Genomic DNA, 24386 nt, shown 5'->3' on the forward strand with positions numbered 1-24386 from the left:
CCACCAAAGGAAGAAACTGGCCCAGAGCTCAGTCTGCCAAGGGCTGTCACTAGCACAGGCCTGACCCCCTGGCCGCTCCCCCTGGCGGGCGGCTGTTTCACGGGGAGACTTCTCTCTGTCTTTGTTCCAGCTCACATTGCACACCTCCCGATCGATATGACATCTTATCTTCTAAAACATTCATGTGCCTGCTTCCTAGGATTCCTATGGCCGCCTGCCACGTGCCGCCCCCTCGCCTTGCCTTTGTACGGTGGTCTCATGGATCTGTCCCCCCTTTAACAGGGCTGCTGGGTGCTGCTATTCTTAAAAATAGAAAAAAGAAAGGAAGGAAAAGATACATATTGTTTGGGTTGTCAACACTGAATGACAAGCTGGGGTGGGGACAAGTGTCTAGGTATATATATATATGCATGGATTGTGGGCCTATGTTTTGTTGTCACAAAAGCTCTTAAAACTCCAGACCATGATTTATTTGGCGAATAAAACCTCCGGATATTATCATTCTCTAAAGGTGTTTTGATCACACAGGCGCTTTCTTGAGGAAAGAAAGGCTTTTATTTTATTTCTTTCTGGGGGGGAAAAAATAGCATCAAGACCGGAGTGGTCTGGGTGGGAAATGGCACCCGTGTGGCTGACAGCTCTGGGCGTGTGTTTATCTGGACAAGGATGCATAGACTCCGTGGACAATGGGCTGCCTGACCGGCATGGGCAACCAATATATTCCAGGCACTCTGCACGGGAGAAAAACAGTGGCTGAGAGCGTGTGTCTGTCTTGGGTATTGATTTTCTTGGTGCTGCTGGGGAGGGAGGGTGTCATTAGAGGTCAGCTCAGCACACCACACACCACGCCCACACTATCAGCTGAGGCCACCTGCCGAGCCCCTGCCACAGGGGCTGGAGGGAGAGGAGTGAGGACAACACTGACTCCATGAACCTGCACATCTGGAAGCTGCAACGAGCCCTGTTTGTTTCCTCCAAACACAGGAATTGATTAATCTCATCCCACTTCCTACTCACTGTACTGTCCTGAGCCTGTCACAAGAAGAGATTAATGTGCAGGTCCTTCTGCGTAGATTCTTCTTGTCTGGAAAACATACTGCTCCTTGGTCCCGGAGCTGCCTTACAGAACTGTCACCTTGTCCTCACGGCAGATGTGCACGGGGTGACGGAAATCCTCCCCGTTTTGGAGAGGGACAGAAGGTGACAGACACAGTCCTTGCTGAGGATGTTTTAGGGCCAAGGAGGGACTTGGACAGCGCCTGAGGGGATGGGCAGGCAGTGGCTGTCTTCCCCAAAGCCCCCTCTCATTCAAGTGGTCTTGCCAGGATTCTGGGATCACTTCTCTCTTCTGTGTAAGTCCCTGGTCCTGAGCTTTGCAAGCATCTTGGAAACTGCACGCTGAAAGTTGGACGGAGGCAAATAAGTTTCCTGAGCATTCTCAAGAGCTAGGTGCGCAAATCCCATTACTGGTAAAGGGATTTGTGGGCGTCCCTTCCATGTGGTGCTTTGAAAATTTATTCCATTCAGTGTATTGCTACACTGTCTGGGAAAAATAAGCAAAACCATTTCACCCAGGCAGTTAGGATTTTTAAAAAGGGATTTAAAAAAAAAAAAAAACTCCTTTGAGATTTAAATTTTTTTAATTCCTTTTTTAAGTCTTAAGGCATTTTCGAGAATGTTATTCCTCGTGGTTTTATTTGCATCGCCTCTCTCCCGCAGAAGGTAGTTCTGGCCGCAACAGCATTCTTAAAAGGGTGCTATTAAGGCATTGCAGAAGCCCACGCCTCTCCACAAAGAGAGAGAAGTGCCATGGTCAACCACGCCTCTGAGGATGAGGAGCAGACTGGCCCAGGAAAAAGCCACCTCAAGCAAATGTCAGCCAGCCAGGCAGCTGAAGTGACTAGTCCTCTATTTTATATTGGCAATGATGGATCTTTAAGTTAAATAGCAAAATGGCGGCCAACCATAGTGTATTCATGGAGGATGAATGTCTGCTTGTGAGGTACTTGTTCCTGAGTGGACTTAGGCAACATTCACAGAAAGAGTTCTGGAAACTTCCTGCCCTGCTCAGTCTTGAAACAGTTATTCCAATAGAAAATACAGAGGGCAGATGTCCCCAGAGGTGGTCAGGAGAGATCTCAGAATGGAGTCTGCACAGCAAGGGGGCTTGGGGCTCTGACTCTGAGGTGATACACATCAAGGTGTGGGTCCCAGGTTCCCCAGTTAATGGTGGTGGTGTGACCTTGGACAAGTCAACCTCTCTAAAGGTCAATGTTCATATCTGTAAAATACGAATTACTTTGAGATGCTTCCTATGGTGATAGGATATCAATGGGATACAGAGGAGTTTCTTCCCCTTCAAAAGACATTCTTCAACAAAAAAACAGAGTCCCTCTAAAGATATCCACTCTCCCCCAACACTGTCCACCCTCCACTTCCCTTTCCTGCTTGCTAGACTCTGGCTTGGACTGCTGGTCCTCCATGTCAGTGGGAACTGCCATGCCATTGCCGATGTCTTTGTGTGAACTTACCCATCACAACACCCTTGACCAGTCTCCATTAAAGGCCAAAGAAGAAGAAAAAAAAGAACTTTGCATTCCCCATCCCCTGCCCCTCTGGATACCTGGCCCTCTACTCTGCTTTTCACACGTGTTTAGTTTCTCTGCGTCCCACTAGAATGTAAGTTCCATGAAAGCAGGGATTGTGTTTTGCCAACTGCATTATTCCCAGGGCCAGGACACAATTCGATGCACAGTGTGAGCTCAATAAATATTTGCCAAATGATAAATAATGAATAAATGCTGCCATTAAAGTAATTATCCCAGTCCCTGGCACGTTGTCAAAATAAATGGGAATCATCATCATGGCTGAAGATGCTCATTTGCATGTGTTGATTTTCCCCTGCTCACTGCTAAGGTGCCTTTACAGTGTCCGGTGATTTCAGGGTTAGGCCCTGTGAGCATTACCCCTGCTCAGCCCTCTCTCAGCAGGTTCCATCCTTTCAGCAGGGCACCTTGGGAATCTGCTGTTTCCCACAGGCGTCCTGGCATTGTGGGCTTAATTGGCTGGTGCAAAGCCAAGGAGATCCAGCCCTGACCCTTCCCAAAGCCTTCCCATTTCTGAATGCGCTCTGACATCAGCTCAAAGGCCCTGTGCATCTGCCTGCATGCCGAGCCCCAAGACCCAGCAGGCTTGGCACCTTCCTTTCCCTCCTGGGGCTCTGCTTGGCCTGCAGTCTTGCATTTTCAAAGGGAGAGTCCAATCTCCTCCCCAGGGTTACATATCGACAGGCCTGATCTTTAAAGATACCCCTTGCTCCTGGGGACCTGCTCAGCAAACACAGAGCATCTGTGGCTTCCATGTTTGTCCTCTTTGACAAGCAGGGGTTGAACAGCTCTCGGTGAAGTATTGCTGACATATTGATTGACTTTCTTGTCAGGTTGAGCCTCTGCCAGCCAATGAACATAGAAGGTTCTAAATGGCACCCAGCAGGGTCCACACATACCCTAATTACGATTTCAGACAACCTCTTTTGGAAACTGCCATTTTTCAAGGCCTGGCCCTTCCATGTCCTTGTGCTGACTAGAGAATTCTGTCACCTGTAAGCAACCTGCTTTCTCTCTCCTAGGCTTGCTCTCTGGTTGTTTCTTTGGGAGCCCATCTGTCACTTAAACACAGGAACTTCAATGGGAAACTATTAATTGACCTGCAAGGAGGTCTGACTGTTGCTCTTGCAAAAACCTGGCATCTGTGTGTGGTCTTCCCATGTGGCCTTAGGTCCTTTCAACACCCTGGAAAGGTTCTCTCCAGTTAGCTGAGGGATACATCAGGGTTTGGCTGCTGGCTCTGCTTTTAGTGGCTGATCTCCCAGATGCCACCTGGTTCCATGAGTTCCCACTTGAAGCCCTTCCCCACCCCATCCTTGCTGACCCATGGAGCCCCATTGTTCCATCCCAGCGTCTCTCTGGAGTAGAGCCTGTCAAGTCATGATGAATTGTACATTTCGGCTGTCAGTGGGGGCGGGTAACGCGGAGAAGAGGACTTCCAGAACTCATTTCACTTCTGACCCTAACATGGTCTGAACCAGACCTTTTGGGATGAGCTGCTGCTGGAGCTTTCAGAGGAAGAGGAGAAGGAACCATCCCAGGGCAGCCAGGGTAGCTGCTCCAGTAAAATGTACAGTGATGGGCATTTCTGTGAAGTACTGAGATAAAGAAGCGATAACCGTGGCTATCCCAAGGTTTCTCAGCTATCTAGTCTGGCTCTGGTAACAGAAAAAAAAAAGATGAAGGTATTACAATATTCAAATATTTTGCTGTCCATGGAAATAGGCATAATGACCCCAAACAGGTGTTAATTTCCTGTCTAGATTTCAGAAAGGCTCTTGGCCTAATAATATTTAAAGAATTCACAGAGATCTATTCTGTAAACATGTCCTCTTTCCTTTTCTTCATAAGTGAATAATCAGTCAGGGTAGACTAGGCCAGGCTGCTGTAACAAACAACCCTAAACTCTAGTTGTTTCACTGCCTTAATAATTCATTACTTCCCCCACTCTGCATTCTGACACTTGCCAACCACAGCTAGCTCTGCCCAGTGGCCTTTTTACTCAGGGTCTAGGATCGCTATGTAATGCAGTATACACTGCAAATCACAAAGCCACCTCTGAAACCAAGAGCAAAAAGGAATAAAAGCTCCTCCTGGCAGCAATGATACATACAGCAAATGAACACACTTTACCGATCATGAATTCTGAGACAGAAACAAGTTTGGCTGAGCTGTCGTTTTCCCATGGACTTTGTCGCCAGATCTCTATGAAGTGTGAAAGAGGCACCACATGCCCAGCATAGTTCTACTCTGATTCTGAAATCCCCCCAGTGGTAAGAACTTCATAGTCAGTGCATCTCTCATCTGTGAATGAGTGTCATGATAGCACCTACCTGGAACTCTTTAAGATAATGTTTATGTCAGTGCATGAACGTTGAGTTCAGTGATTGACAGCAGGTATATGATATACTAAGGATCAAAATAGCCTTCTCTTTATACTCTAGTCCATTTTGCTACCCATAATATTCCATCCTTATTCCCTCTTCCTCCACACTGTTTCTTTTAGAAGCATATAATGTTCTACAGTCCAAGCATCCAAGTATGCCCCCACGTACTATTTCCTATCCTAATAAATGTGGAAGTACTGTCTATATTTGAGACACAGCCAGCTCTTCCACAAAGCTAGGCATAACCCCCTTTGGTCCCTGCAAGCTCCCTTTATTCCACCTGTGAAGGAAACTTTTACAAAAGGGAAAAGGAGAGATGGATGGAGGGATGATTCCTTAGCCCAAACCATAGAACCAGTCAGAAGAAGAAGAAGAAGAAGAAGAAGAAGAAGAAGAAGAAGAAGAAGAAGAAGAAGAAGAAGAAGAAGAAGAAGAAGAAGAAGCAAAACTCTCATTAGCTCATTAGTCAGGAGACTCATTTAGTTCCCAGCTCCCCAGGGTCTCTATCCTGGGGACACTTCAGTCTGTTCCCACAGGCCAAAACGATAGTCTCATTTTCTTCCTCAAGACCAAGGAATGAACAGCTGATACAAAATGCCAACACATACAAAAAAAAAAAAAAAAAAAAAAAAAAAAAAAAAAAAAGCCTACTCAGATGCCCTTCCCCCAACATAAGAAAAGGTAGCTTTGAGTCTAGTGCCATCCTCACTTACTTAGCATTCAGCTCAATGATGGGAAATTTGCCTGAACTTGAGTTTCGTCTTGGAACAGAGATTCTGCTGGTGGCCGGGTCTTGTGCTCAGGTCTTTATCTCACATTATTTTCCTGTTCACTCACAGAGTTGTCCGATCAGTGGCTCCCATACTCTCTCCCTAACCCCTTTGACCTCATGCTATTGCTTGAATACTTTTGTTAACGATGATAATGATAACAATAATAAAGAGCTCCACTAGAAACAAAGAAAAAAAAAGTTAAGGAGGCAGGAGGGAAGACATCCTTGAAAACAGAAGATGGCGTTATGAGGAGTGTCCCCTTTATGCTCAGTAAGATTGCGGTCCTGTCTACTGTTCTCCGGAAGCTGACGGTGGAAATGGACCCTGTACCTTGGAATGGCAAGCCTGAGCAGTGTGCGAAGGGAGCAATTGCACATGGATAGGGCACTGGGGAGGCTGTCGTCACTGCCTGCCAGGACCCACTGCTTTTTCACAGACATGAGCATCAAAGCTTTGTTAGGCTGGGGCCCTAGCTGCACCTGTGATGCTTGGTGGTGGCATCTGTCTCAGCACTCAGGGACCCTCCTCCAAAGAGCTGCTGCTTTGGCACAGCAGCAACTGGGTCCAGGCGAGCTCCAATAACCCAATGGTATCGGGCTTTTCTTTTTTCTTTTTGAAAAATCATTTTAAAACAGCTAATTCCTTGGCTCCCTTCACCTGGTAATTACAAATCAGAAGGTATCGTTATCTTGAAGCAACCACGATTACTTCTCATTTCCTGACCTCTGTATGGTGAAAATATGTCATTATTTGAGGCAATAGACTCTGGTCTCTTCAAGTAAGTGACCTACATATAACGGATAAACTGCAGGAGAAAATTAGGTGTTACCTCAACGGAAAGAGTACAGTAAATGTCACTTATTCTTATTAGTATTTATCATCTGGGAAAGTTGCGACCGTGGGCCTTGCACCTCATGGAAATGGAGAGATGGGAAATGTGGTTTTGAGGTGGAGAAGCCTGTGAGAAAAAAAGCAGACACATACTCTGCCAGGTACCTTACCACCTTAATCTGCAGCCATCAATCTAAGCCGTATTGTGTGAAGATAGGATTTTAACCTTAATAGAATGCAGCCTGACTTTAAGTGGTGGTAGGCATGCAGAATTAATTGCTATGTGAACAATTTCCTAAGCATTGTTAATTGTGTTTCCTGTGGTTAATTGTTTCTCCCATCCCCACATCAAACTCAGAACTTTCCTGTCAACAGCCCTTTCTCCCCTGCCGAGCTGGGAATGTGGCAACAGGCATCAACCTGTGCCCATTGAAATGCCAGACAGACAGGGCACAGTCATTGTTTGTGTGGGAAATATGCAGGGGAATGGATTCCTGATTTATTTACAAATGAAGCATTTCTTAGATGAGGGCTTGGAAACAACACAGGTGTTTCCCTCCCCTCAGTAACAATAAAACCAGGGTCCATCGGGGATGGATGCTACACTGGGTTTTCTACACTAACTGGGTCTCTGCCCAAGCTAAGTAACAAGACTAGAAGGCTGCCTGGAGGGTGAGGTGTACATGGAAATCGACCTCTGAAAACATGCTTGTCTCCTGAGAGCAAGTGCTTCTGGACATCTCATCTCTGTCTCATTTCATATTTGGGGGAAACCGAATAATACTGTTTGTTTTGCTTTTTTTTTTTCCTGGAAAAGGCTCTACCACTATTCCACACATACACACAAACGCATACACACACACACACACACACACACACACACACACACACACACACACACCCTTAAGCATTTCCACAATGTGCTAAAAGAGAGGGGCAAAAAAAGTTCGACACAGTTAGGTAGGCATGCTTCTAAGTGGGCCAATGCGATTGCAGAGACCTCGGCTGTGCTGGCATTTCAGGGCCAGTCAGATGGCAGCAGTGGAGCCTTGTTTTTGAACTTGACTCCCATGTTGAGTAGCTGGGAGAAGCCAGCCTTCGTCCGTGCACCTGTCTAAAAGCAGGTATGAGGGCAAGCAGGCAAGTGATAGAGTCGCCCATCCTGAAAGAGCAGACCTACGTGTCACCTCCCTCCTCCACTTCCCACGAGGGGTGCAGCCCCCGAGGCTGGGAGCTGCTCCAGAGCAAAGGAGGCAGAAACTCTTGGATTGCCACTTTCTGTATTTAGCTAATCCTGGAGGCCTGGGGCAAGCCATTTTGGAACTGCAGTTTCCTTAAAAGGCAATTGCTTGGAAACAGGCACCTGGCCCTCCCCCTTGACATTTGCATTGCTGAATTATCTATTCATATTTTCATTACTTTGTCTCTCCTGCAGCAATGCATCTGCTCGGACTCAATTGGCAACTCCAGCCGGCAGATGGACACACCTTTAACAATGGCGTAAGGACCGGCTTACCAGGAAACGATGATGTGGTAACAGTGCCATCTGGAGGCAAAGGTGAGGTTCCAGCTGCTGCTTGCCCTATTGAGGTCACAGGAAAATTCAGAGCTCTTGCCAGCTGCTTCAGGTTTTTTAATCCAAATCTTGGAAGGCATGCAAAAAAAGGAAAAAGAAAGGGAAAGAAAAAAAAATGACTGCCTTTCATAGGTGCCCACGTTTAAAAGCTGTTTGCTGTTCCTGTCTGTTAGCTGTGTTTGGCTGGAGTCACTTGAATCTGGCACAGAGCCTGCTCCAAGCAGTGTGCATACCTATGCTATCTACAGCAACTGGCACCATGTGGCATGCTTGAAAGCATCCCGAGGCCTGAGCAGAAGCAGCAGCAACAGCAGCAGCTGGAGCAGCAGCAGCAGCAGCAGCAGCAGCAGCAGCAAAAACCTGCCTAATCAGAAGTCAGGAAGCAGCTGGCATTACAAGCCACTAGCCTTGGTCCCTCTCCCACAAGGAGAGATACAGCCTCCCCAGGGAGTAGGCTCGCCTGGCTTGCCTTGAGAGAGAGAGAAAGAGACAGAGCTGTTCTGCTTTGGGGGAGAATAGAAAGGAGTTTTGACAACTCGGCAACAAAGCTTCCCTTTTCAGAGCAGTGAGGAGGACAATAGAAATGTTCATTGAGGCAATCACTGTATTCTTGTAGGGGAGAAAAATAGGTGCTAACAAGGTGCTAAAAAAGAGGAGAGGAAAACAGAACCGAACTGTGGGGAGGTGGGGACAGGAGCAATTAAAAGACAGGAGCTGAGCGGCCAATGGTGCAGCTAGCAGGGCTGGCGTTTGGTGATTTGATGGCATTTGAGTAATTCAGGCTGGAAATCCCATCCAGAATTGTATGGAGCGGACTTCTCCAAACATAATTATTCAGTCTATTTCTTAGTCACCAGTACACACACACACACACACACACACACACACACACACACACACACACACACACACACGATTTTTTTTTTTAGAATACGCCACAGGAACGTTTTAAAGGAAAGGGAAGGAGCCTTTATAAGGTATCTATCCTACGCCCAGCAGAGCATAACGTAACTTCAGCTCCAAAAGTAGGAAAACCATCTCTGAGACATTCAGGCCCAGAATACTCTAGAAACTTCACCCATGGACACGGGACAGGTATGAACTTGAATTCAGGTCTGTGCAATGTGCATCTTTGGACAGGAGGTTGGCTTTTCTTGTATCTCGTGCTTTCTGCTGAGAAGACTCCAGCATTCCCCTGCCTCAGGTGTGTATTCCTTACCCCGATATGCTAATGGTCTTTAAATCATTCTCCCCAGAGCTGCCCTCCACCTTCAGGTATGACTTCTGCCTTTTTATCCAGTCTTTAAGAATCAGCCTTCTCATCTGTCATAATCATAACGCTAAATTACCTTTAAGTAAGCATGAAAAAGTTTTATCTGAGGATGAAATGATATTCTTTCCATTATTGAGTAGGTAAAACCAGATCTCAAAATAAAGAGGATATTTCACCCTAACTGACCATGTTCTGCTTTAACTGACCACAAAGCCCAGAGCCAAATTTATTGTCCTCACATCTGAAATCTATTCACCTCCAGCACTTGACCCCACTCCTTCCCTTTTCCTTGACAACAGTTCCTCTCATTTTTGCCCCTTGGGAGACATTTAACAATGACTGGAAGGGTTTTTTTTTTTTATTGTCACAATTGGAGGTGTAACTAGTGGGTTAAGCCCAGGGGCACTGTTAAATGACCCACAGTACACTAGCGAGCCCCCTAGCATGAAGAATTACCTCAGTGCAGAGTACCACCTTCAGGGAGTCTCTGCTACATTTACCCATCACTTTTCTTTAACACCAAGTCAACACCCCCTTCCTTTCAGACAAATCAGCATGCACAGTTGCAAGTAAAGATGCAGTTTATCCCATCGGGCATGGGACGGAGAGACAGAAGTATTCTGAAGTTGTGCACGGATGCTTTTAAATTAGTAACCTTCACCTCAGGACCCCGTGATCTTCACAGGCCTCTAGAAATGAACATAGCCCCTTTTCCTTGTGTCTTTATGCCCCATTTCCCAGCCCCATGCCCCTTGAACATCCCACACCATCGTGGTCAGGCAATTGAGGAAAACTCCTTTGAGAGCAAGCCTTAGGAATATTTGTCTCTAAGGCAGTGATTCTCAACCTTCCTAATACTTTGGCCATTTAATACAGTTCCTCATGCTGTGGTGAGCCCCTCCCCCCAAGCATAAAATTATTTTCATTGCTACTTTATAACTGTAATTTTGCTACTGTTATGAATCATAATGTAAATATTTTGGGAGATAAAAATTTGTCAAAGGAGTCACGGCCCACACATTGGGAACCTCTGCTCTAAGGTAACAAATGAGCATTTCCTTTCCGTTGTGACTTCTGGAAAGAACAGAGTGTGCCTGAAAACATAGAGTACGATCTGTGTGACGCCACCGCTTCTCGTCTTTTCCAAGTGAGTCATGGGACAGGGAAACTATTTGCCGAAGCGTTGTCCTATGGGTTTTGCCCATTGGGTCTTTATAAAAAGGGTGAAATTTCAAAATTGCTTAAAAATGAAATAAAACACAATACCTTTTCTTTCCAAATGCCCAAACAGTACTCAGGTGATGACTGAAGATACCAGATTGCCTCTTAGAGCTTAAAGGCAGGAAGTCTTGTAACGTGACAGGAAAGATTGTTAATGTCCTTGAGTGACTTGAGATTTGAATTTCTAGACCCAGTGACCTCGCTATTCCTCACTCACCAATTCTATACATTTAGATAACCCAAATCAATTCCCATCGACCACTTTCCCACTGTTTCAAAGAGACAATCAAGACATATTGGCAATAAGTTAATTAAATAACACCCCCTCAATTTTTTGTGGTATAGGATAATCCTTCACTCCGATGTTTTAATCAAGATTCACCACACATTGCCAAGGAGGTTAATCTTATTAAGCAATTACTGGGTAAGTATCCAGCAGGAGCAAATTAAAATGTAAGCAAAACACAAGCATGTGAGGCCCATCTAAGATGGTCTATCGATAGAGATTTCATTAGTTGGTCTGCAGGAGTATTTACATTGTGCAGGTTTGGGAAGGCATCTAATAGACAGGACAGCCTCCACACTCTGATATGATAGTGCAAACAGAGCTCTCCCTTCATTAGTTAGGAGAGTGTATTCTTGGGGCTGTGTCTTTCTCTTCCTTTTCCATTTACTGTTGTTTGTGGTTTATTTTTCTTCCAATCTCTTTCAATTAAACCTTAATGTAGATGGTCTTGGGTTCCACATCGAGAAGGAGTTACACGTGGACTGCCAGAATCACTCACCATCTCGTGTGTATTTTTGTGTTCAAAGGAATGAACTCATACATCTTCATTAGAGGGACACAGAGTGCTTTTTCTATAGATCTGGGATTAGATAAGCCTTGAGAATGAAGATTCGATTCAGTATTCTGACCTGGTCAGATAGCATAAAGGGATCCAGCTTGATTGCCTGTGCCCAGAAATAAGGTATACAAGAGCTTTGCTAGGGCATGTCACTGGCTTTGGGTTTGTGCACTGATCTTAAGAAAGAATATAGTCTCAAGTAGAATTTCATGGATCATTCTCAAAACCCATCAGTCATTTTGTATTCCTAATGTCCTCTGTGTCACTAGGGTTGGCAAACTACATCTCATGGACCAAATCCAGCTGACCACGCATTGTGATGACAGTCTCTATTGGTGCATAGCCAGGCCCATATGACTGTGGAGGCAAACGGGTGCAGTATTTGCAATTTTACCCTTTAATAAAAGAAAACTATTAACGACTCTCCCATATCATTTCCAAACTTATTTCTACTTCTCTAGAACCTTTCCCGTACCCAAATTAAGGATTCCAATATCCCAACACCTCTATTTCTTTCTTCACCAAGCACTAGTCATGTACACTTCCTGACTTTCATTGAAAAATCCTGTAAATCAGTGTAGAATACTGGCGCTGATTTGGCTGAACACAAATGCTACATCCCTGTTACTGAGCTGACTTTATTTATTCAGATCATTTATCCATTCCTAGCCTTGACTTTCTCATCTGTGGAATGGCACTCCTTGACAAGCTTGTAGTCTAGCACAAATGAGACAGCTCTTGCAGAGCACTGTTGTGGTAACATACACTTGACACACAACCTACGAATCTTTGTCATCCTTAAAGTCACCATCAATTCTCTCGGTTGGTCCATTTGATACATCTCCACAGGCTGCCACTTCCAATGAGATTCTGAGCTGTCCAAAAGGAAAGGCTACTTTCAGAATGCAAGACAGACAGACAATAATGCTACTCCATTTCCCTCCCTTTACCTTCTAAGAATTAACACAAGTCCCGGGTGACGCTTTTGTCCCTCACTGGATGAGGTCAATGGGAAGCAAGACTTCCCCTTCCAAAGGGCCGATGTGTAACACACGCTGACCAGATCCCCAAGCATTATTTGTCTCCTGCAGCTTTGAGCTCCATCACCACCAGCCTGCCTGTTTTAAGCCCTACCATTCTCGGTTTATAACTCAGCTGTAAACATTTATTTGTGCCTGAAGCACATTTCTTTCCTACCCTTTGAAAAAAATCAGAATTTCCAGATGGTATGCAAGTTGGAAAAAATGGCAAAGACTGTTATTCTGTTTAGAAACATGTTTTTCTACACTTGCCCTTTCAGCAAAAACTTCATAATGATTTTTACTCGTTGGCTTAATGCATGGTACTCGGAGCCAGATTCGCAGGGAGGTTGGTAATTCTTCCTCTGGCTCCTGTCACTCAGCCTCTCAATGCACACAGTCAAGGGTTTCAAATGATCACTTCTCTGCATGGGACTTTTCCAAAGTTGGTGATGTTCCCAGAAGGACAAGGGGTCAAACGTCACCTTATAGCATAACTATTAGCAAACATGCCTGTAGCTTAAGTTGATGCGATTCCTGTCATTCTTAGAGTCTTGTTCTACCACTCTTATAGCTGGGCCCCAATTAAACATATCACAAGGATGGGTTTCTGACCCTAGCTCTAAAGTTGTGTAGTTTGTTCTTCCTAGCATCATTCTGGCTTAACATCGGTCCAAATGAGCCAATCATTTTTCCTCCATGCTGAATTTGCCTTTCCTCTCATTGGCCACCCTTCTTTCACAGGGTCAATACACCCAGAGCTCTTCTCCTTCTAGATTCTCTTCTGGAGATCCTCTAGTGTGGGTTCTGAAACACAGTCTACCTAATAGTTAGATATATGGGATTTTGAGTCCACTAGACAAAGTTTTTTAATCCCAGCTCTACCACCAAAGAGCTATAGGGCTATAAGCAAGTCACACAACTTTCATCAACCCTGGTTTTCCCATCTGAATAATGGGAAAAGTGCCAGGCTATCAAAAGATCGTATGCCAAGTAGTAGCTATTCTGTACATTTAGCTGCCATCAACAATACTAATAAACCAAGTGGCATATTGAGGCAAGGTGAGTTCACTGAAGGGTCAGAGGTATAAATATTTGACTAGAGCTAGTGAAGAATTGACTGCTTTTATCTAAGGCAATATGCGAAGGCCATATATAGTCTCCAGACCTGAAGGATTTTATACGAATAATCCTGTGCAGTGTTGTGAACACCATCACAGGAGCAGGGTCTCTCACTCTGGGAATCCTTTCCCAAGAAGAGCCATTCAGTGACAGGCTGATGAGGCTGATGACAGCCCAGACCAGCTGTATTTCTTAGTCACTAACCTAAGGTCCTTACAGGAGCTCTTCAGTTACCTGTTGGCTAACGGAAGCCTCAGATGGTTGTTCTGATGCCCAAATAAATGGAAACCAAGTGTAATGACTGAGGCAATCTTCCGAATTCAACTTTATTTGCAATAGATAAAAATATGTGAGGCAGAATAATCTGTGAGGCAGATTTATGTGGAGGAGCCTCTGGAGCTCAGGGAAGTTAGGAAGTATTAATATGAGGCCTCATTTTCCTGGTATAACTATGAGTCCATTCCCTTTATCACTTGTTTGGGGAATAACTTCTCTGTTTCCATAAATGAGTTACGGTACCACGTTCTGAAATGATTAGTCCTAATGCAGCAGTGGAAGACTGTCATTTTCCTCAACATCAGTCTTATTTAACTGGTTGAAATTTTAGGTACATGTCTCAGAAGTAGGCAGTAGTTTCACATTTACATGAGCAATCTTCCGTGGCGTGATAGAGTTGGATGATCATGTAAAATTGATCATCAGAGTGTTACTTCAGAAACACCACAGATCTCATCCATAGGCTGGAGGTGTGCTATCCAGAACCAGAGGCTCTCAGACAACTGCCTCTTGGGGAAAATGACCACCATCTCCACTTTTCATTGTGTAGCTCATGGATAGAAAAGTCTCCCATGGAGACCCCAGCTTTCAGAGGCAAGGCGTGGACCTGGCCTTGCTTGCCAGAATGTCTTTCCTGGCCATTGTCCAATACCCAGTCACACTGGGCCCACTTACCCAAGAAGATCACAGGATTCTCTGTCATGTCTCTTCTCTGGAGGTTCCCAACTCAGTCATGTGACCCAGGACTTCAGACTACCTTGGCTGTTGGAATATGGGATGAGAATATGACATCCATCCCAGATCTGTGTGGACCAAAGTTTATTTAGTAGCACAGTGGATGCTTGATAAATATTTATTGCTTGAGTATGAGATGACCCAGCCAAATGCTTAGGATGTTCATTCATCATTGTTAACTAAGTAAAGTCTGGCTGCCCTTCACTCAGGCAGTTGCACAGAGCTACTCACATGAGAAGCAGCTGGAGCCATTTGGAAGCACCAGACTTGTAGGTTTGATTGCTCTGGCCCTCATATCTTAATATGCATGACCTATGCACTGCCCCTGACAGGCTGCAAGCATACTGGCTGTCCGTTGTTCATTGATTCAGCTGCTCTGGAAAAATGTCTGTGGCTTTGTGAAGCCCCACTCCAGCCCTTGGGCCTCTTTTTATTAATTGTGCTTACTCTGGGCAGTCTATATATGAAATGATGCCATTACAAGTTTAGCCTTCAAATCTGAGTTCCCAGTTCTAGCTGACTTAAGGGAGTGCTATGACAGACAGGCTAGGAAGCAGAAACACCAGCATGTCTACAACATGTCAATGATTGAATCCTCAGAAGTCCATTATTCAGATGGGAAGACTGAATCAAACAAGGGTAGTGACTAGCCCAGAGGCATGGAGCTGGTAATTACTGGTGCTGAGGTCCACATCTGGGACTGTTCAGCCCTAACAAGCCTCCTTGAGACCTCTACATTTCTCTATGTGAGGTTATCCATTCTGTACATAGAGACTGAATCCTCTTGTTATTGTTCCCCCAACAGAGAGACAATTGTATCTGTCTCTCTACGGTGTCCTGTTAGGGACGAGCTATGTTCTTGTCTCTCCATGGTATCCTGTTAGGGACCAGCTATGTTTGTGTCTCTCCATGGTATCCTGTTAAGGACCAGCTATGTTCTTGTCCTAGGAGAGCTGTGTGTCTAGGGAGACCCTTGGTTCAAACCTTCATTTGTGGGATCCAGCCCAGCTTTGCTGTCTCTTCATTCTAAGGGAAAAACAGAGATCTGTGCTCCGGACACTGGCCCAGCACTTAACCTGCCTGCAGCCATGTGATCTATTAGATGGGTCCCCATGCAAGCTGTAGCAATTCCTAGTTTTTACCTCTTTCCTTCCCTCTTTTATTGTTTTTAAAACTGCAACTTTTAATATATCCACTTTTATTATTTTTTAAAAAAGAGTAGAAAATTCTTTCTTTTGCTATAAAGGCCATTATTGTGACCACCGGCAAATTAGAATGAGGTCTGTGAACTAAACGTTGCACAGTAGCAAGGTGAGTTTCCTGGGTTTGATGACTGCACTGTGGTTCTTAAAAATGCTATCCCTGATTTAAGATAAATACATGGAAGTATGCAAAGGTAAAAGAGGGCTTTATCTGTAACTGATTCTCAATGTTTCCAAGGAGGAAAAAACTACATTCACACACACACACACACACACACACACACACACACACACACACACACACACACACAGAGAGTCATCGCTCCGTGTCTCAGGAGAACAGCTCCAGTCTTCTCCAGATACTAAAAATCTGTGGGTCCCCAAGACCCCTATATAAAATGTACTATTTGCATAACCTAGGCACATCCTTCCCTATATATTAAATCATCTCTACATGTACTGTTCAGGCAATCCCAAGAAAAAAGTGTTTAATGCATGTGTTTCATACAGAAAAACCTTTTCAGATAGTTTTGATCTCTATTTCATTGAATCCTCATAAGTAGAACCTCCAGATATAGAGGGGTGATTGCACACATACATATACATATATGTGTATATATAGATAATGCACACACATATGGAGAGGAAAAATGATGCTAAAACTAATATGTATAATATTTGAAGAATCTGAGTTGAAGACTACAGAAATTCCATGTGTCACTTGAAATTATTTTAAACCTGAAGTTATTTCAAAATAAAAATTACATATATGAATGTGTGTGTACATCTATACCTCTAGAGAAGAAAAGGGGTTTGCAAACTCATCATTCAGTTGCACACCCTGGGAAATCAGTTTTGAAGATTTTGTTTACCATCTGTAATGACTATTCTTGGTTGTCAGCTTGAGACACATGGGAAGAGAGAACCTCCGCTGAGGTATTGCCTCCATCAGATTTGCCTGCAGGCCCATCTGTGGGGCGTTTTCTTGACTGCTAATTGATGGGGAAGGGCTCATCCCACCGTGGGTGGTGCCTCTCCTGGACTGGTGGTCCTGGCTTGTGTAAGGAAGCAGGCTGAGCAGAATCAGTAACAAACCATTAAGCAGCTTTCTTCCATGGCTCCTGTCTCTGCTCCTGGTTGAGTTCCGACCCACACCTCCATCAAGGATGGACTGTGACCTGGATATGTAAGCCAAATAAACCCTGTCTTCCCCAAGTTGCTTTTGGTCAGAGTTTTATCACAGCAACAGAGAAACAAACTGGAATGCCATCTACCAGTGGAAGGAACTTCTGTCAAGGCCACTGAGTTTGTTAAAATTAAAGACCCTATAAACCAGCTTTTTGATGGTCCCCGTCCTGGTCTGCTATTGGAAGCCCTCCCCAGCCACGCACACACCCCTACAGACTCCTCGTGGCTTGTTTAAAGAATGACTCTTGCGGCTTGCTCTACAGAGCATAGAAGGCTAGAGTAGAATACCACTTAACACGTCTCTGAGTCCATACCACTCTTACACACAGAAGGATGTTGAGACCCTGAGAGCTAGACATCCTACAACCGTGGTTTCTCAGCAGCAAGGATGGGATTCAACTCAAGGTAATTTCTTTCCGCCCACCCTTCCACAAAAGCCTCAAGGCTGTTCAGTGCCAGAACCCATGGCTTTTGATCCTTTATCTTAAGGGTCTTTCCACTGTATCCCACGTCTCCTGATGTATTTGTTTATTAATTAGAGTTTGTAGGAAAGACACACCAGAATGTTACTCCCAATTCTTCCCAACAGTCTACAAGGAAAGTTCTTTAAATAGCAAATTCCATGTAGAGTTCTTGAAAGGTAATTTTGTTTTTTTGAAAAAAAAAAAAAAGTTCAGCTTACATGCAAGTCTTCAAAGTAAATCTTCCTCAAGGCTCTCCCGTCACCCACTTGTCACAGGGCTTTGCTGAAAATTACTCACCAGATGGGCAGGTGGAGCAGAGGCCCATTCAACAGGAGTAGTGCAGAGTGATACAAGGTATGCAGGACATGGGGCGGGGGCACAAAGACAATTAGCCCCTCTCCCATCTAGGAGAAACAGCTAGACAGAGTGCTGAGGAGGCCAGCAGAGCCCCCCAGCGGCATCAGCAAGTACTGCAGGCTGTGTCGCAGCAAAGTGAGCCGTAGAGGGTAGAGGCTGTGTGTTCAGGACAGAGCTGCCACTGACCTGGGGTCAGGCTCAGAGTTCTAAGTTTAAGCTCATTCTTCTAGCTGAATCTATCCTATACAAAATTAGACTCTCTCAAGACATGGGCAGGCACAGGTACATATAGATCACGTATATACACCAAACTTTCTATCTTTTGTAAAGATTTTTTTTTTTTACTCCAAAAAGGAAGTCTGATGTTTTCTGCACAGTTTTTGCTTCTAGTATGACCATTTTCCATCCCCTGCAACTGGCCTCATTTATTTTGCTAATACTGTGTTCTGGGCCTGGTGTTTTGTTCTGTGTGGATACTCATTGTTCCCACTATATATGGTTTCCATTTTACAACGGAGGACTGGAGGCCCAGAAAGGTTAAGCAATATGCTAGAAGTCACACTGCATGGAAGCCAGGACTTGAGCCCTGTCAAGCTGGCCCCCCAAACTCATAGTCCATCCCCGACATGCCATATCCCATTTGGAGGATGACAGATGAAGAAGGGGACCATCTAAAATGCCAAGGGGCATGGCTAGTGAGTAGGTAGTCTCTACCCACTGACAGCTGGAGGTGGGGTCCTGGACAAGAAAGGGGGATCCTATGACTCCAGAGCTCTGAGGCTTCTTTTCTGGATTTCTCCAGAGCACCCGCTGTGGAAGCCTGCTCCCACCCACGTCCCCAGTGGGCCACTGGGCAGAGTTCACTTAGGTTTCCAGAGGCCACCACAAGCTGCTGGCGGCAGACCACCAGCCTGTGTTAGCCCAGCAGCTCTGAGGCCCACAGATGTGCCGGAACATCTGTCACCTATCTATTTAAACTCCAAGCACCATTAAGCTTAGAGATCGAGCTTGGGTAGAGCTCGAGTCTTCAAAGCTCCCTCAGTGTTAGTGCGTTTTCCTCGCTTGTTGTAACTCTTCGCTCGTGTTTGCTCTGGTCTCTCTTCAAGGCCTGCAGCTGTTCTTGTCCACAGTGGTTCTTGGTGCTCTTATGTGACTTGTTTGTTTGTTCCTTACCTCACTCCTTCCCTACTGAGTCCTTGGTTAATATAACATTCCGCGCCCCCAGAGGCTTTAATTTGGATAGGGAACTCTGACAAGAGCAACGTTTTTAAATAAAAAGTTTTCAATTTGTGGTGCTCACAGCCTCTGACCAACTTGTGAAAACAAAAGTTTTTCTCCTGGGCTCACCATGATTTCAGAAATCCCTCAAATTAACAATAGACGTTGAGGTTAAGAGCCTTAGATAATACTTACTTTGTGCCAGAAATGGTTCTGAGAGCTCTGTGTGGATCTACTCATGGACTCCTCATAATAGCCCTATGAAACGAGAAATAGTAGTGTCCCCGCTAGACAGACAGGGAAACTGAGGCACAGAAAGTTAGTGCATTTAGCAAGCATCCAAGCTAAGACATGAGGCAAGGCAGCCAGAGCCTCTGCTCTCCTATACTACCCCATGTTCCCCCTTGTGGTATGTAGTTAATGCCTGCTGGACATAGCTAGCATTCAGCCAGGGTTCCTGGTGCACTAGCTACTCTGCTTCTATTGGTACAAACCACTCGGGACTTGTCTGCATGTTTCTCTTATCAGTTAGGAACTTCCAAACTCCTCCTCTGGAGCCCATTGCCTAGTTTTCATTGTCCTGAAGGCCACCAACCTAAGTCCCTGAGCTGAATAGAAACCAATCGTCCTCATGGTTGGGCAGGGGGATTGACTTCATGCATTCAGGTCACTCTGGTCTTTCATAATTTACACGTGAAAGACCTTCTGAATTCCAAAAGTGTTGGCTGCCCATTTTACAGATGAGGAAACTAAGGTCAAGACACATAAGAGTCTCATCCTGGTGTAGTTGGTTATGGAGACAGAGCCAGCTCTGCTGAGTCAGGGAGGGTCACTTATCTTTAAAGCCAGTCCCTTCCAGCAGTGCTCTAAGTTTTTATGCCTGTCCAGACCCTGTACAGTGTATGGAGAATGTATACACAGGCAGAGATTTTTCCCGGCTGTCCATCCACTGTAGAGCATGATCAGCCTCCTTTGCCCAGGCTGAAGATGATCTAAGAACAGGGCCACCAGTGTGATCCACACTCCTCGAAAGGAACAGACACAAAAATAGCTTCTTTCTGTGGTTGGTTTCCGTTGGCTCAGAAGCTCTTGAGCCAGGAAGCTGGTAAGATGTGGGCTTTTTATGCTTCCTGCCGTGGATGAATCCATTTGAGGTCATCACAAATGGCATCTATGCAACCAAGTTCTGCCAGGGAAAATGATGAACCAGTAGAGAAATTAACTTGCTACTCTGGGACAAGTGATCTCAGCTTCTCCTTTTTCCCTGGTTGCAAAAGAAAGCATCTTCAGAAGGACAGACCGAGAGCTAGTTCACTCTTAGGAAGCAATCCCCTCTCAACTTAGATGTGGCAAGCTGAGCGTGCTGGTTCATGCCCTTCATCCCAGCACTTGAAAGGCTGATGCAGGGGGACTGCCATGAGTCATGACTAGCCTGGGCTTATAGAGAGTGAGTTCCATGCCAACCTGGGCTACAGAGAAAGATCTTGTCTCAAGAAAGGAAGAAGACAGAGGAGAGGAGGGGAGGACGGGAAGGAGAAAGAATGGGGAAGAAAGGAAAAGTAAAGAAGAAAGGAAGAAAAAAGTTTTGGTTTGGGGTTTTTTTTTTGTGGGGTGTTTGGTTTTGTTTAACCAAAGTTCTGTTATTCAAGTGCTGGCTGAGGAAGGCTGTGCATAGGCAACTGAAATTTTCAGGATCAGCAACCAAAAGAGTGTAAGCGTTTTGTGTCAAAGTCACAAGGCAAAGGTGTGACTTCTCAGGGCCCTCCCCCGTTTCCTCCTTGAGGAAGGAGCCAATCCAGCGCCCTGTGCTGTCTTTGTTTTCTGCTGAGCTTTTTCATTTCTTTTGGATTTTGGACTGGTTTTTGTTCCAAGTATCAGAGTAGGCTGGACTTGCTTCTGTCTAGAAAGAGTAATGAAAGACTTCAAAAAATTAAGCATGATTCCAAATTAACATGGCCATCCCCTCCCTCCTGGTTCTTTTAAGGCGCCAGTTACATGGGGGATGGGATTTCATGTCTCCTTCTCAGACTCTGGCTCTTCCTATATTTGATCAGTTGAGATTAATAATAGAATTTCTAAAAACAAAACAAAACTACCGTGCCAGGGTCTCAGATGCCCTGAGGTATGAATTTATGGCTATTTTGTTTAAATCCTCAGTGTTTTAGCTGTCACTTAATGAGAATGCATTTTATCTTAATTTTGAAACAACAACAAAAACTTCTGGCATGTAATTAAACATCAATGTGCAGTCACCTAATGTATACAAATGTCATTGACTTCATGTCTATCCCTGTGTTCTAGTGCCCTGGTCATTGAGAAACAGCAGCATAGACAGCGGCGAAGCGGAAGTTGGCCGACGCGTGACACAGGAAGTCCCGCCAGGGGTGTTTTGGAGGTCACAGATTCACATCAGTCAGCCCCAGTTCTTAAAGTTCAACATCTCCCTGGGGAAGGATGCCCTCTTTGGTGTCTACATAAGGAGAGGACTGCCGCCGTCTCATGCACAGGTATGGCCACACCTGATGGAACCAAGTGGGTAACGTGTGCAGGTGCATTGCTTCGTGCCTACTCAAATGCCTATAGTTAAAGCACAGATAACCACAAGTGTTGACAAGGATCTGGAGAAACTGGAGCCCTTGTATATTCCTGTCAGGAATAAAAATAGTTCAACCTCTACAGAGTAAGGTTGACCAGTTATTGAGAAAGATGGTTGAAGAATTGCCATAGGACAGAGAACTTTCTCTTCTAGGTGTATGCTCGGAGAGAAGTGAACGCATCCTGTTCCACAGAGAACACTAATGTTCACTACGGCATTATTTATAGCCAAAGAGTGAAAAGCAACATGAGTGTCCAAATGATGGATGACTGGATAAACATTGTGGCATGGCTATACAATGGAATACTACTCAGACATAAAGAGGAATAGAGTGTTGAGACTTGATACAGCATGCATGGGTACACTATGCTAAAGAAAGGAAATCAGATGCAAAAGGCCTGTGTTGTACAATTTTATTTATAAACTATCAAGGCAAAATCCATAGATGCAGAAGGTAGGTGAGCAGTTACCAGGGAACAGAGACTGAATTTTTTTTTAATTTATTTTACATCCTGACTACAGCCTCCCCTCATTCCTCTCCTCCCACTCCTTCCCCTTCAACCCCCTCCCAATCCACTCCTCCTCTGTAATCACTCAGAAAGGGGCAGGCCTCCCATGGGCATCAGCAAAGCATGGCATATCAAGCTGCCATAAGACCAAGCACCTCCCCCTGTATTCAGGCTGGGCAAGGCAATCCAGCATGAAGAATAGGTTCCCAAGAGCCAGCCAAAGCATTAGGACAGCCCTGGTTCCCATTGCCCTGGGAGTCCCACACATAGACCTAGCGATACAACTGTCACATATATGTAGAGGGCCTAGGTCAGTCCCATGCAGGCTCCCTGGTTGTTGGTTCAGACTCTGTGAGTTCACATGAGCCAGCCTAGTGGTTTCTGTGGGTTTCCCTGTGATGTTCCTGACCCCCCCACCCTGTACCCTACAATCCTTCCTCCCTCTTCTCAGCAGGACTCCCTGAGCATGGCCCAATGTTTGGCCATGGGGAGTCTGCCTCGACCAGTTACTGGATGAAGGCTTTCTGATGACAACAGGTGTAGTCCCCAATCCGATCACAGGGGATGGCCAATTCAGACTATGCATCCACTGCTTCCAGGAGTCTCAGCTGGGTCATCCTTATAGACTTCTGGAAGTTTCCCTCCCATTAGGCTTCTACCCAACTCCACAAAGCCCCCCTTTCCAGACATCTCTCTCAGTACTGTCCCCCTCTGCCCAATTCCCAACCCCCCAAGTTCCCATGCCTACCTGCCCCCAGTAACCCCCAGGAGATCTCTTCTATTTCCCCTTCCCAGGGAGATCCATGCATCCTACCCCACTTTGGCCCTTGTTACCTAGCCTCTCTGGGTCTGTGGATTGTAGCATGGGTATCCTTTACTTTACAGCTAATATCCACTTATGAGTGAGTATATACCATGCTTATCTTTCTGGGTCTGGGTTACCTCACTCAGGATAATTTTTTTCTAGTGGGGACTGATTTCTAACAGGAACACAACTTCTTCCAGGGGTGATGGAACTATTCTGAACTTAGCTGAGGTGGTGCTGTAACAGTGAATGAACTAAAACCACTGAGATTTTTTTTAAGTTAAGTTTATGTTACATGAATTATTGTTTTTAAAGGTGTGCCACCCTACTAATATCTAGCCTACTTTGATTGACCTAGAAGTTAATTTTGGGGTGCCTTATATTAAAAAGTCATTTCATTAAAGTCACATTAGGTAATGGACCATTGTATCTGGGAAGAGTGATGTGTGGAACTGGTATCCAGTGATGTTTCTCAGTGACACCCTAAACGGAGCTCCTTGGGAAATCCTTGGCAATGGAAAAGGGAGATTATTGCCAGAGTTAGGAATAAGGAAAGTCAACTTTCTTATGGAACTCATATTTATCGCCCTGTGTCTTCCTGGTATATATTTCATTATGCATACCATTTGGACTGAATTAACACCTACCTAGCTTGAATTTCTTTTCCAACAAGAATTATATTTTCTGAGAAAAGCCAAGTTTTCCCTGCCTCATTTGCCCTCAAATCTAGCAAAAACATAAAGTACCTTAGGAAGCACACTGTGGAAGGAAAGCGTGCAGATGTCCAGTCAAAGCTGGCTTGGAAATGGGCTGGAAAGATACTCATCTAGAAAATTCTATCAGAAGAAATTAAGGCTTTAAAATCATTGGCAAATAGGAAGCTGTCGGGCCACCATATCTTTGTCTTTGGTTCAGAGCAGACATTGCTAATCAATGACAGCACTTTTCCTCGCTGAGCCCAGTACACAAATACCTCCCCACACAACTCTCAAGGCAGCCACTACCAATCGACAAGTGTTGGCTCTCGAGATGAAATTTATTTGTAATCCCATCTTTATAGCCTGCAATGATCGATATAAGGACTCTAAGGGCGATTTCGTTTTTGAGCAGGGAGGGCTGTGTAGGTTTTTATTACCATACACAATGCATGCTATTGGGACCAATATGTAAAGTGGTAATCAATGAGTCCTCCAACCATCCATCCATCCAGAAAAAAAAATATTTATTGGGCTAGGCATGGATTATCCAGAGATGAGTGAACACTGTCCCTGACCAAGCAGACAGCTGCTCTCCAGAGAGACCCTCATCCAGAGACAGAGGAATTCAGCTGAGAGGGGTCCCCAAGGCAGCTTCCGGCCAGGCAGCTCCTCTGGGAAGTTATAC

At 45.1% G+C, this 24386-nt stretch overlaps 1 protein-coding gene across 20 annotated transcripts in view; it reads left to right on the forward strand.

The window, feature by feature from the left end:
* Nucleotides 1–24386, forward strand: part of Tenm2 (teneurin transmembrane protein 2) — a 1246916-nt gene that overhangs the window by 1026498 nt on the left and 196032 nt on the right. For 17 of the 20 annotated variants that reach the window (XM_052758549.1, XM_052758552.1, XM_052758548.1 and 14 more), the window contains 2 exons: nucleotides 8033–8155; nucleotides 21395–21600. In XM_052758549.1, the coding sequence (XP_052614509.1) occupies nucleotides 8033–8155; nucleotides 21395–21600 (329 nt within the window). The remainder of the gene's footprint in view (nucleotides 1–8032; nucleotides 8156–21394; nucleotides 21601–24386) is intronic. The other 3 variants (XM_052758554.1, XM_052758555.1, XM_052758560.1) reach the window with 1 other exon arrangement.

This window comes from Peromyscus californicus, unplaced genomic scaffold (genome assembly GCF_007827085.1).
Source record: "Peromyscus californicus insignis strain IS unplaced genomic scaffold, ASM782708v3 Scaffold_3__1_contigs__length_106647218, whole genome shotgun sequence".
Lineage (NCBI taxonomy): Eukaryota > Metazoa > Chordata > Mammalia > Rodentia > Cricetidae > Peromyscus > Peromyscus californicus.